General features: G+C 36.6%; 1 protein-coding gene across 3 annotated transcripts in view; it reads right to left on the bottom strand.

Annotated features, from left to right (window-relative positions):
* The window catches only part of NFATC3 (nuclear factor of activated T cells 3), a 72,664-nt gene that overhangs the window by 28,940 nt on the left and 29,069 nt on the right, over positions 1 to 14,655 (bottom strand). For 2 of the 3 annotated variants that reach the window (XM_080638715.1, XM_080638714.1), the window contains exons 4-6: positions 3,765 to 3,964; positions 2,394 to 2,566; positions 1,464 to 1,604 (exon numbers count right to left, since the gene is read on the bottom strand). In XM_080638715.1, coding sequence (XP_080494841.1) covers positions 1,464 to 1,604; positions 2,394 to 2,566; positions 3,765 to 3,964 — 514 coding nt within the window. The remainder of the gene's footprint in view (positions 1 to 1,463; positions 1,605 to 2,393; positions 2,567 to 3,764; positions 3,965 to 14,655) is intronic. The other variant, XM_080638716.1, reaches the window with a different exon arrangement.

Raw genomic sequence — 14,655 nt, forward strand, 5'->3', positions numbered from 1 at the left:
GAACATGAGCCAGCTTCAATGTGCACTCACAGCCCAGAAAGCCAACCGTATCCTGGGCTGCATCAAAAGGAGCGTGACCAGCAGGTTGAAGGAGGTGATTCTGCCCCTCTACTCTGCTCTCGTGAGACCTCACTTGGAGTATTGTGTGCAGTTCTGGTGTCCTCACCATAAAAAGGACATGGAACTGTTGGAACAAGTCCAGAGGAGGGCCACGAGGATGATCAGGGGACTGGAGCACCTCCCATATGAAGATAGGGTGAGAAAGTTGGGGCTGTTCAGCCTGGAGAAGAGAAGGCTGCGTGGAGACCTCATAGCAGCCTTCCAGTATCTGAAAGGGGCCTACAAGGATGCTGGGGATGGACTATTCATCAGGGACTGTAGTGACAGGACAAGGGGTAACGGGTTCAAACTTAAACAGGGGAAGTTTAGATTGGATATAAGGAAGAAATTCTTTACTGTTAGGGTGGTGAGGCACTGGAATGGGTTGTCCAGGGAGGTTGTGAATGCTCCATCCCTGATGGTGTTCAAGGCCAGGCTGGATGAGGCCTTGGGTGGCATGGTTTAGTGTGGGGTGCCCCTGCCCATGGCAGGTGGGCTGGAACTAGATGATGGCAAGGTCCTTTCCAACCCTAACTATTCTATGATTCTATGAATATCATCGTGAACTCTACTGTGCTAATACACAAGTGTAACTGCTGCAGTTTTCACCTATGACTATATGCTGCCATGCTGCCTAGAAGACTGAACTTGGATTCCAGAAAATGAGAATCATGTAATAAACTAACTAACATTTCTGATTTCTTAGCAAATAAATAATTGATGGGTGTCAAACTCACACATTTAACACACATACAAGAAGTCACTACTGTTCATACTACTGCTTACTGCCAGTATTTTACCTACATGCACACTTGTCTGTTTGCAAATTGGACATAGACATAGCTGAAGGATACACTGCACCCCAAATCTGAGCCAAATCTTGAAACTTGTTAACAAATGCAGCCCTGAAGAATAACAGAAAATCTTATGCAAATATATGGGGGGGAAGGAGAGGAAATTAGTAGTATTTTCTAACTAATTTTACATTAGCTTAGGAGTAAGTCAGTTCCTGTGCAATAATTAAATCAGATGTAACATATCATCAATGCCAAACAGTACATTTCCTTTTTATTTTTTTCTTTCATCTTTTTTTTTTTTTTTTAATGAGAAAATGCACAATAAGATCTGTTAACACCATCTTTCAAATACACACAATTCCAAGTTAGGTAATCTCTAACTGTCTTCCTGAATCACAAGTACAACTTCATTAATAGTTGCCAACCACCATACAGATCAACGGCCAACCTGAAGTTTCAGATTACTCCTTGTGACTGGTTTTTTTACTTTTAGAAACATCCTTACTTCCTAAAATCAAGCTCAGGCTTGTGGTTTCAGCTTTGTTTTGAAGCAAAAGGAGTACTTACCTTGTCCTTTTTCAAAAAATATAATTTTGGATTCTGGAAGAAAATTGGATCCTGTCACCACCATTTCATGGCCTCCATTTACTGAGCAACTGTTGATGCTGTACTTCTCAATCTGCGGGAGTTCTTGAGCAGATCGCTGAGCTATAAAAAAAGACAATTAAGGGAAAAAAATCATTATTCTCAATTTTAATCATAGTGACATGTCTTTTATGATCCCTAACTTGAAGAATCAGGGGCGAAACCAAACCGACCATCTATTTACATATATAAATAATGTTTTTGTATGATTTATCTTTGTAAAATTATGTTGAAATTATACAAATACAGAAAAGGAACACCAAGAAGCCATGAATCCGAACAGTCTCTATTGTTACAGCAAATTAAATATTTAGTTTAGGAATATTGGTTTAAAAATTACTTCAGTATTTTATGAAGAAAATTAATTCTAGGAGAAATTCAGGTTGTTTAAGGTCATGTTTTGATTCCTCAGTGTCAGCATTAAACAAATGAACTCTTTAGAAATTCAGCTGTGCATTAAGTAATACTATATAAAGACTAGTAATGGTATAGACTCTTTTAAATGAAAGCGTATTAGCTCTTCCTGAAATGAATATTTATTTTATTTATTTTCACTGAGATGTATTATCTGCCTCTGCCCATACTGACGAATCACTGAACCTGCTAGCTGTATGACTGCAGTATTAGGTTTAAAGCCTGTAATGCTGGTTTTCCTCCAAATCTTCAAGCTGCCACTTAGCAAGTCTCATCTTTATAAAAAGCTATATTAATTTTTGGTAATTTAGCTCTTTACACACAATGCTTTTTACACACACTTGTTACATATAATTCTGACAATTAATATTATTAGAATGACAATACTACTAACACATGCAGAAAACATGAGTATAAATGATGTTAAAGCAATCTTACAGCATTCAACAGGTATGGAAGCAGTCTGCAGGGATAAGACTTTTCCGCTAGGTTGTGGGATGTGAACACGAAACACAAGCCGCACTCTGGTATTCTTTCTTCCAATATCTGTCTCTCCTTTACGGAGCTCTATATCTGAATTGCGAAGTTTCAAAATACCAGCACAATCGATACTGGAGGTAGGTGAGGGCAGACGGAGCAGAAGAAAAATGGAAGAAAATTAATCAAACTATTGTCAAAGTACACTCTGTAAGCCTTTGTTTTGTTAAAGAATGAACAGCATTCTGTTTTACCCCATGTTACGCTATTTTAAATGTTATTTTAAATGTCTGAGATTAAAAGATCTGCTGGTGTCAAAAATGGCAGCAAGTACTGTTGAAACATTTTGTCTTATAAATAACTAGCTGTTTTTTTGAACCTTTGAAAGATTACGTTGTTACTGCACATTGTTTAACCTTTGTAGTAAATCATTTAACATAATGAACATCATCAATAGGAGCAAGAGAACTATACTTAGTTCTGCCTTAGGAAGGACTAGAGAATGCCAAAAGCATAGCCATCAAATCCCAGCTACTATTCCACATAGCTCTTAGTTATTCATACGATACAAACATAGTTTAATCAAGTAACACCTATAGACAAACTGGTGAGGAGTGTTCTCTTGCACATCACTGTGGCTTCATAGCCTTCAACAGAACTAGCATGAAGTCTGCATCTAGGAAAATGTAAACTGACTTCAGAAGTCTACATAAGAAATAAATGTGCTATATAAACAAATAATTGTGCTTCACTCTGTTCACTGACCCTTCAGATAGAATGGAGCTATTCAATTGTTGCTATAACTTACCACTAAACTATTATTTGGCACATTTGATCCAGCAAGACCTGAAAAGTCAGATCAATGCAACTGCAAAAAGTAAAATAATCAAAACAAGGAGAAGGTCTACTATGATACCACAAGTTAAAAATCACCACATTCAGTCAAGGAACAAATAGCTAAGTTGTGTGACAGTATTTTCATAGGAAAAAAAAAGTCTTCTGTCTTTGTAAAATCAACCAACCTCCACTGTCAGTAACCCACACGCAATCTACAAATATGGAGTCAGATGTATGTAAGGATTGTATGGGGAAAAATAATCCCAGAAGCGCTCATCTATCTCCCTGTAAATCTTATGAGCTTCCTGTCTCCTCCTTTTCTTTTGAGTACCTGAACACTGGAATGTTTAAAGAGATGTGTCTATCTCAGTCATGATCTATCTCAGTCATGAGCCATATTTGTGGAAAATACGATATTCTACAAGATTTTCTTTCACCTTTGCACAAATGAAAAAGGTCCATACAACTACACAGCTAAGTTATGCTGTGACATACCTGGCTGACATATTATTTTCAGGAAGAAGCGGTATTTCCAGAACTTTTGTGCTGGCAATTATTATCTCTTGACTAGCTGTTGCAACTGTTTTTCCAGTGATTCTGTGCACCTGGTAGAACGCGTGAGGTCTTAAGTACCGATCATCTGCTGTTCCAATGAACATCTGCAGGTTTACTGGCTTCTCACTGTAACCCAGGAGCTGGTGAAAAAGTAGGTGTAATATTAAAGTATTAGTTGACTCTTACTGCACTTGTATGTGCATAGCATAAATACACAATTAGTACAAAGACTTAAGAGTCAAAGAGTAGCATTTACTTATAAACTTCAATATCTTTAGAGAACTAAACACAGGCATCTTTCTGTCCTCCAGTACAACAGTATCAACAACATTTACCAAAACAAACTAGTATCTAACTATCTTTCTACTTTTACATCTCTCAATTCTTAGGTACAGGATATCTACATCAAAGCTATGCTATGTTATAGGTGTGTTTCTGATACTGTTTTTAATCAAAGCCAAATTACCAATTGTACTAAGATACATCTAGTTTCTAGAAATACAAAAAATATTTTCAAGTTTAGTTTTTCTACTACAGAATGCAGTGATGAGTTTTATTAAGAGATTTGGTGTATGCAAATGCATCATGTTAGGACACAGAAAATCTAATTCATAAATAGGAGATCATGTATGGTTCATTTCTGGCACGTAAAATGTTTTTAAAACCAAAAGTTGATCAATGTTAATTCCTGCATCTTTCCCTTTCTTAAATATAAGGCTAACCACCAATTACGACTTTCAAAAAGTATTTTTTTTTTAAATACCAAATGAACATTTTCATATTTTCCATGAGTCTGAATTATTTTAGGAGTTTAAAGAAAATTTGAGAACATGGATTAGTTTAGCACTCACAGCAACCATCTTGTTCCAACTTCTCAACACTGACTCTACCATCCATTTTCCTCAGAGTTAAAATTAAATCCTAATACACTGGAATACACCCTAAATGACATTCATTAAATGTGTTCACTCTAATACTGGGAATTATATAAATTACAAGCCTATTAAAAAATTTGAATAGCTTCCAAATAGAGTCACTGTGACAAAGCTAGTTTCCCATTAAAGCTGTCTTCCCCTTCCTTAACAATGGATGTGCACACAATAGTTCCAAGAGATACTAGTGATATGGGAGAGAAAAAGAGGGTGAAGGGTAAGAACACTAACAAAACTAGGCTGGTGTGTCTGCAATCAGCTGTCCTCTACACAAGCCTACACACAGCAGGAGTTTAATTTTGTGAAGAAAATCTACCCCATGCCAGCAGTTAAAATGGTATTGCCTATGAGACTGTATGGCCATATGCTACATTTGAACTGCTTGAAGTCATGTCTAATGCAGGTTTTGCTTCCATTTTTCCTTGGTCCTCACCCAGATATGCTATGACAGGAGATATTTAGGGCTTGGTATATGCAAAGCACAATGATGGTGGGGAGGAAGTCTTACAAAAAATGCCCACACCAGCGGCAGATAAGTTACATATCAGTAGGTTCACAAGTGCATTTCCTGTACAATGCTCTCGCAATATAAGCTCTTGAGCCTATTGACTGTCTCACATCACTGCAGTACATTAGCATACCAAAGTACAGATGTGAAACTTCATTAGTACAGCTTCAGAATAATAACCCCCCCAACAAGACCCTGCACAGTAGCACCATCTTTAGTTACCCTCCTGTGGTTTATGTATCAAATTATATCAAAACAAACACGAAATCCAGCACCCCAAGAAAAAATATAACATAACAGAATACATTTTTATAATAATTTAGAAGAAACCTATGCATGTGATAGCACAGAAGCATATAAATAAGGCATCTCATAATTAAAAATTATCTGTGATAACATCAGAACAAAATCCTGATATATGAAATTCATATATACTTAAAAGCTATAACAGTATAAAGCAGTCTCCAAACAAAAAAGTCATACTATAGCTTACACTACAGCTTAGTCACAAATGAACTGCCGTAAAGGCTCTGCAACAAAGCCATATTAAAGGTACTATAATATATGCTGTGTATATATATATAGTATATACCAGTATCTATAGATATATATATTATATGGGTAGAGGGAGTAGTAATACATTGGCAAGGTAGAAGAGACTTCATAAATTTATACTTTGCATTACAGAGGAGTTATTACATTTATTCAAAGTTTAAAAATAAAAATTTAAAAAGCATTCCATTTAAATGCCGTTTTGTTCTAGTTAAAAAACACCCACAACTCATTGATTGTTCACTACTGACACTGGGGTGACACTTACTTATTATCTCATCTGTTTTATGCACAATTCCCTATGCTGAGCAGCCAAACATTTAAGTCAGCAAAAAAATAATTTCTAACTGTTCTTCAATGAAAATACCTACATAATTAACTTGAAAGAACCTAATGAAACCATGGTATCTGTACCTTTAGTTCATCCTTGTAAAGAATACACAGTGTATATAAATAAGAACATGGTGTCCCCATATAGACCACAGGCAGTTAACAGCATTTACAATCTACTGGTAAGTGTTGCAGAATCACCACGAAGCAGATGCATTAAAATAAACTGCTGCAATATCAGTGTGCCCAAGATTCAGTCACGGATCACTTACAGGAAGACAACAACTTGAACTACTGGTTGAGCACTACATATATTTTCAAGTATACCTTCCAGCACTTACTCTATTAATGTGCAATCCTACAGCTGCACATTACAAAAAAGAAAAAAAAAAAAAATAAGGACAGACCCCTCAAAAAAAAAAAAAAATCCTTACAAATTTTACTTTAAAAGATACAAAACTTTCCCAGGAGTAACAAACAGCCTGCTGCAGACAACTACTAAGTTACTGCACACTGTCACTACTGACCTCTAGAAACCTTCCTCTGTAACAGAACGCTGATACACCACCCACCCCTCTGCTGTGGAAACTCAGCCAAGTTGTTTTTGTGTTTCTATATCGTTTCCATAGCAAAGGTCAGTGCATGCGTAAGTTAAACTAAAGCTGGAAGGCTAAAGACTGAAGGTCACCACAGCATTAGCCAGAAGGGCTTCATGCCAAAGCAGTTCCAGTCGTGTTACTATACTGCATACAGTAAACTCACGTATGCATGTCAATACTTGGCTTACAAGTTTTACCAAGAAACTACAAAGACAGTAAGCTGGTGAGAGAATTTTTGGATCATCAATAAACTGTATTTTATATTACAAAAACATTCAGAAATTCTTATTGCACATATGGAAAATATTTAAAAAATGTGTAACACTAGAGATCATATAGAATAATTCTATCACTGAAGACCACAGCATTTAAATCTGGAACTTTGCAGCAGCCGGGAGAACATTTTCATTGCTGAGGAAAGCAAATAGGTCCTATTTGCTAAATGGGAGGCATCAACCTGGAAAAAAAGTTAGCATTTTTCCCGATTAGATGAAGATTATGGCTCAGATCTCATCAGTTCCATGCTCTGATCTAAAGGAAAGCTTGCAACATTCCGCAAGCTTGTGAGAAGATGTTTTTTTAGTCTCTAATACTTAGAAGTTTCACCTCCCCCGCCTGCCTTTTTTAAAAATTCAGAAGATTCTGTCTATATTTTCCATTTATTGTTACAGGCCAAGTATCACCAATCTTGATTCAAATGTAAATGCTCTTTATTCACAACTTATGATTTCTTAAGACATGTAACAAGATTTAGGAAAAATATCCAACAGAAAATATGCACTTCACAGCAAAGAGGTCCTTAGCAGACAATACTAGTGTAACTTAAAATAGGCTGTTTTCGAAACCCATACCCCCTTTGCTTATTGGGCTTTAAAAAGCCCAATACCTAATAGTGTCACTGAAACCAGAAGCGATGTCAGGGTTTCACATGCCTACAGTTTCAGCCTAAAAATTAAAGAAAAATATAGAACTCATCTGTGTGTGTTAGAAAAACCATTTAATTAATTAGTTAAGTTTTATGTTCAGCAATCAAGCAATACTATGATATTAATGACACTCAGACAGAGCCAAAACCCATTTGACTATTTTTAAAGCATTTTTCCAGCAAAACTCCCCACCATTTATTAGGAAATGGCCATGCTTAATCAAACTTTCACAAGGCGTTATAAAATACTCATGTCTTATCTTCCATGTGCCTTTTCTTTGCTTGCTAGTTGAAGGTGAATAGCTTATCAATGCTTTAGTGCTCCTTCACCTTTGTGCAGTTAACTCACTGCTTACGGCATTACTGGATTGGTACAATAGACTGATTGAAAAGAAAGCTCTTACATACAAGTAGGCCTTCCTAAATATAGGGCAAAATCTTGAAATACAAGACATGTCAAGGGAAAAGTTTGGGATAACTTCAGTGAACAAAAGACTTTATTAACAACAATATCTTCACCAAATGCACCAGTATTCATATAAAAATCCTCAGTCTTCCTGAAGAACATGGAAGGAAACAGCTATGTAAAGAACTATAAACACTTGCTAAGCATTTACTAGAGATGGACATTTCCTAGGCTTTTCAATACCTTGATATGAAAAGCATACTGTTAACTAGTTATTTCCTCCTAGATAGTTTCATGGCAGCTGGATGCATTTCAGTGACTTTTGTATTCCTTAGAACACCCCTAAAGTGACAAGGCAAGGAGAGCAGGAGAGGAGAATGGAGGCCCCTTTACAGGGGCGGAAGGGAAAGATAAAGCTTTCTCTTGAATAAGGTATTTCCACTTTTACTTTGGAAGACTATGCGTAAGGATATGGTCTAATTCACCACAAAACCTAAGCAAACGTAAAGGAAAAGAACTTGAACTGCTTAAATTTTAGCCTACATTTAAAGTAATATTTTTTTTATTTCATTTAAAGATAAAAAAAGCAAAGCATGCCTTTGAAATGTTTGCCCTCTGAGACAACAGAGATGTAACCCACAAGCCTGGAATTTTTTTGGACAGCAATAACAGGGTGCACGGCTTTGAAGAACTGAACCTTTTTCTTCAGACATTTCTCCATGAAAATTTAATTTTCGAGTGGTGTGCAGCAACTTTCCTAAAGATCTGTGAAGGATGCTGGTTTAAACCTGAAGGGCTACTCTGCCAAGCTGAAGAACACACCCATTAGCAATGACCTGGGAATAAAAGCAATGGATGACAAAGATCCAAAGGCATGAAGATGACATAGTTTGAAACAAAAGACACACAATGACTCACATCAGTGGTACAATTTATCACTAATTTATCAACAGTTACATTTGGAAAAGCCTGAAACAAACCATATGTATAAACCCAAGAAATTACGAGTTCAGGGAAGTTATTTAGTCAGAGTGACCATAGCCATCCCTTGTGGCTCACAGCAGTGCAGGGAGTGCTGACCTATCATCTTCAGTGCACTGTTTAAAAGAAACTGGAGAAATTCATGAAAGAAAACTCCATTCAGATGTACTAGGCAACACCCCAACCTCTGGCTCAGAGAGTCCTAACATGGCAATTTTCTTATTCATTCAGATTCTGCAAAGGTTATAATGCTATATATAGCTAAATGTCCAACTTCAAAGTTAAATATGTTAAACCAAAACATCTACTCTGCAGTCCTGAAGGGCAGTACTATTTTTTATCACTTAATAATTTCATGTACCTTTCTGAGCACTAAGAAGGAAAAGCATGCACATCAAAAAAAGCATCTTCCTTCCTCTTTTACTAAATAACTGAATAGACTGACTTGAAAAATTTAAAATAATACAGACATTTGCGTTTGAAAAAAAGTGTCATAAAAGGAGCTAACTTTAATAAAGGTCATCACAAACAGGTCCTGCAAACAAAGTAAAACAAGTAATTGCAAATATTAGTGTATTACCGGTCATAATATCATAGGTTTACACAATGAACAGGACAACCTTCAAGGTTTAAAAACTTGGGACTTCTATTTCTGAAATTGCACTTCTACATGCTCACCCTCTGCTTGCAGACAGGATTGAAAGTATTTTAAATACTAATTTCAGGCATATTTTGAAAAATGTTTTAGCTCAGATTCCTGTCCTATTCTACACTACTCAAAAAAGGAGATCAATTCATAGCTAAAATAGTGTTAGACTAATAGTACTACATCGCACAGCGCAGAACTGCCAGCCACATCTAACTAGCCATCATGATACACTTGCCAGCTGCAGTTTGCTCTACAGCCTTGAAAAACAAAAACGTGCTATTCATGAAATAGCACCAACTCTCAGTGCTAAATTATGCTATCACAGGTTTTTAGACAAGCATTTCTGGGACAGAAATAGGAAATCCCTTCTCACTACCCCCCACACCCCCGCAAAAAAAATCCCAAACAAAAAACTCACTATAAATTGATTACTACATTTTGACATTATAGTAAAGATAGGACATTAAAAAGCAGATCACTGTGTCCCATCCAGTGTGGCATTTTTAATGTTTTTGGTTGGGTTTTTTTTTCATGTTAATTACTGTATTTTCTAGCTTAAGTATTCAAACATACAATAGATGCATCAATATGGCTTTTACTATCTATTTTGGGGATTCTGGAGCAGAAGCCGCCTAAATAGTTATCAAACTGATACTGAAAGATATGTACTTTTAGAATCTGAACCAAAGGTCAGTGTTTTTCTCAATACAGCCCCCCACACGGTTCACACTGGCTGAGACTTACCTTCTGCCTTCTAGATTCATTTGAGGGTTGTTCTCACCAAACACCAGTAGGCAATTAGAGCTGGGATACAGCCTGCCTTCTGGTGATGTACAAAACAGGGAAGAAGTCAAGAGAAAAATAAAAATTGAAATGTGAAAGGCAAGAAGAATGGGAAGGGCCATGAAACACAGAAAAAGGGTACTGTTTATTGGGTTTAGAGAACAGGAAGAACTCCAATATTATACCTGTCATTCAAGTAGTTACATGAATCAGCCAGACAGAAGATGCGGGAAAAGGTGACAGCCTCAGAATTACAGGCCAGGAAACATATATTCATTTAGACAATCCTTCATTAATTTATTTTCATTAGATCATCTCGGAAATTGCTTGGTTAGATCCTCTCCTGTAGGGTACAGTTTCTTCCACCAGAACTCAGGCAGAGCTTGACAGACTTTTTGAGAACACATTCCTGTTTTAGAATTTTCAAAGTAGTTCAAAATTAATTTACTTTGGCTTAATTTGTTTACTTTTTCTCCCACTGCAGCTCTTCAGTCATGACTTCCAAGCCCTGCTGTCACTTTAAATAGAGCTGACATTCAGTCCCTCTTCCACAGGTCTCCCTTAGACCTCACAAAGGAGGTTACTGTTTGCTTGTCAGTGACTAGAAGTTTATAACCATTTAAACAAACTCACGTTTATTTAACATTTCCTTAATTTTTTATCTTAAGCCTTTGTTCAGCTGTAACAGTGCTGAGTTGTCCATACAGATTGCATGACGCTTCCCCTCCTTTGTTATTGCAGAATCAACTACAGTAAGAATTTTGCTTATGGCAGAGGAATTCATGAACGATTCTCTTTGACCCTTTGTAGCAGGGCAAAAAACCATTTCTGGTACAGGTCAATTCTTAATGGCTACCAGTGATCCAAATCTGTCTTTCACGCATGGGGCCCAAGTGGCTTCTACACAGTATCTGTTGCAGATACACCATACGTTTTAGAATAAATTGCCCTTATGGTAGGTCACATCTACAATCCCTGGTAAATGGCCACAGAACAGAGTCCTTCCCACATACAGAACAGTGCTAACAAGTAGCGGTTAGCTCAACATCCCTCAATACATCACATTGTGTGGTTGGAGGTGATTTGGAGAAAAATTGATTTGGAGAAAACTCGAGGAACAAATTTGCCAACAAAGTTTTCACAAGAAGAGTATCATGTAGATCACTTTCTTCACTGGTAACAAGACAAAAAATTAAAAGGAAATACTTCTTGTGCACAACACAGCTTACAGAATTTACTATCAAAAGATCACATTTAACGTAAAATACTTATGAAAACTCAGAAGTCAACATGAACAGCAGGAATGAAGTGTACAAAATGAGATTTTTTCTTTTTAAAACAAAGTCATTTCAGATCAGAAAGCCAAAATACAAAAGTAAAAACAAAACTAAATAAAAAAACCCTCCACAATGTCTTCCTGAGAGATGCTTATCATGTGCCTATCTGCTCTACAATTCTTATATGTTTTTGATCATAAATATTATCCAAGTGAAACCTCATGAAGAGCCCTAACCATTCTAGGTAACAGTAAAACCTCATTCTAACAAATTGTAAGTATTATTTTATTACATACAATTTGTCCTATGGGAAGGGTGGCAAATTCAAGCAAAGATGGTCATTCATTTAGAGTCAGATGAAATGTGACAGCTATTTCTTTAAAGGTTTCATCGACGGGTAAAGTACTCCAACCTACTGAATTAGAAAGGTAAATGTAGACAGTGCTCAGAGGCTTTCTATGTCTCCTGACAATGCAATTCAAAAATTCCACATAATTTGGATGCCAAAAATTCAACATGCCACCTTTCTCTTTGCTAATCATTTTGCCAAAGTTATTTATTCCTTCCTTGTGAAAATTGTCAACGTTCTCTTGCAAATTCTGTACAAAGGTAAAAGAAATTTTTCCAGAAGTTAATTTCATTACAGAAAGTCAATGTCTTATTGAAGTCAATGGACTTACAAAGCAAAACACAATGCCCCACACATTTAATTTCCTAACATTTGGAAATAAGCTGATTAAACGTACTTAACAGACGATGCCAAATTTGTCAGAGCTTAGTCTCCTAGCAACAGGTATGGTACAATATTAGTTTTTAGACTAATGACAGGCACTAATAGATTAATGGCTTGATGCTATGTACTACTTTAAAATCTAGTTTAACAGTTCAGAAATCAAATATTCTAGCTTTCTATAAAATGCTGTTCAAGAGCAAAACAAACTGCGTAGGAGACAAAAGTACACAAAGAGCTTCAGGCACCCGAAGATGCAGCAGTTGGACTTGATGTTCTTTGTAGGTCCCTTACAACCAAAATACTCTATTCATTCACATCCCTTCTTGTCTCTGATACTGGTTAACATACAGTTATTTCACACAAGAAAATGCTTAATACTTTATTGCAATGATCACACACATGGAAGTGATTGGTATAAACACTAAAAGCATCAAAAAAGAAAAGTCAGGTCAGAAACAAATAGTAATGTATACTGTAATAGCAATTGGATTTGTGTAATAAGCTTCTGGAAGTGCTGGAAAGATTTTACTTTTGTATTTAAATAAGGTAATTTTCACTTCATTGCTCACAGCAATTGAACATTTACCTTTCACCAAACTTGGCCCTTAGCATACTGTTTTTTCCAGGAGTGAGTAAAAAGCTATTACAAATGGATGGTTTGTTTCCTAACAACTTCCTCTGTCTCATCAAGCACAGAAATTGACTTCTAATCCAGGTGGGAGAGACAAATTGCAAAATAGAATATTGATTTGCATTTCTATCCATTTAATAGACAGACATAGTATAATCCATGTGTTTAATCATGAGACTGTTAGACACATAAAGATCATCCCCATTTTTAAAGCAGCATTCTTGTCATAGCAAGGTATTTCACAATTCTAATGCAAATAAATAACTTTTAAAATCACTGGTGTAAGCCTCATAGATTGCAGATCTGGTTTTTTCTAGTACTGTAGCTTAGAAGCATCTAATTCTGTAAGCAAAAGAAAGCTTACATGTACTTGTCAAATCTTACAAACATCAGTTTTGTAAGTTCCCTTAATGCAAACACTAGTGCAAGACACCCGGGGGGTGGGGGTTGGGAAATTAAAAAATTGAATGCAGCTCAGAAAAGCTCAGCAGACATTTATTTTGTAGCCAGAATCTCTCAAGTTTCTGCCCTCATTAATGATGTGTTAAATTGCAGCACCATCACCTTGGCATGTGAAAGGTATGTTGACTTCTCCAGTGACTAAAGCAACACAATGGCCCACATGAAGAAATGTGCCCAGGCAACTTTCAGATTCCAGCCTAGTCCAGGCATCCTCAAATTTCTCTAGTTTGCAGCACAGACTTCCCTGATAAACACTTGACCTTGCCTCTACTGTGCTATAAAATCTAGCAAGGTAGATTTAGATTAGGTATTGTGAAAAGATTCTTCACTATGAGGGTGGTGAGGCCCTGGCACAGGTTGCTCAGGGAAGCTCTGGCTGCCCCATCCCTGGCAGTGTTCAAGGCCAGGCTGCACAGAGCTTGGAGCAGCCTGGTCTAATGGAAGGTGTCTCTGCCCATGGCAGGGGTTTGGAACTGGATGAGCTTTGAGGTCCCCTCCAATCCAAACCATTCTGCAGTTCTGTGATTGAAACTGTTCTAGGAGACAGTAAAGCTTGCAGGATTCTGTTAACACAATGGAAATGACATCCACATACCATTAAACTGCAAGTAATAACTTTTGGTTCATGCTGAAGAAAGAGTCAAGTTTAATTTACTCCAAATATTTGAGTGAAAGTTAACAAAATTTATGGCCACCATTTCACAGAAATAACCTAACAAATACACAAACAAGGCATTCATAGGATTCAGAAGCCATCTCAGCACCAAAAGAGAGATATTACTGATTCAAATGAAGCTGTATCATGTTTCAGTATAGCTCCAACTAAACTACTATTGTAACTTTTCTTACCTTCCCTCATGCATACCCCTTCTTCCTTAAAGTTCAAGCTGAATATGTTATTATTGCACAGTGAATTCATTCATAAGCATAAAACTACATACAGTATAAAACTGCGACAGGCACTGTAACTGTAGCAAACTGTAATTTTTTAAACATCTAAAACTAACTTTTGTACTGAACAAGTTATATTTACGGAAGAAAATCTTACTCAGGAAGGACTGTA

The sequence above is a fragment of the Psittacula echo genome (assembly GCF_963264785.1).
Source record: "Psittacula echo genome assembly, chromosome: Z".
Taxonomy (NCBI): domain Eukaryota; kingdom Metazoa; phylum Chordata; class Aves; order Psittaciformes; family Psittacidae; genus Psittacula; species Psittacula echo.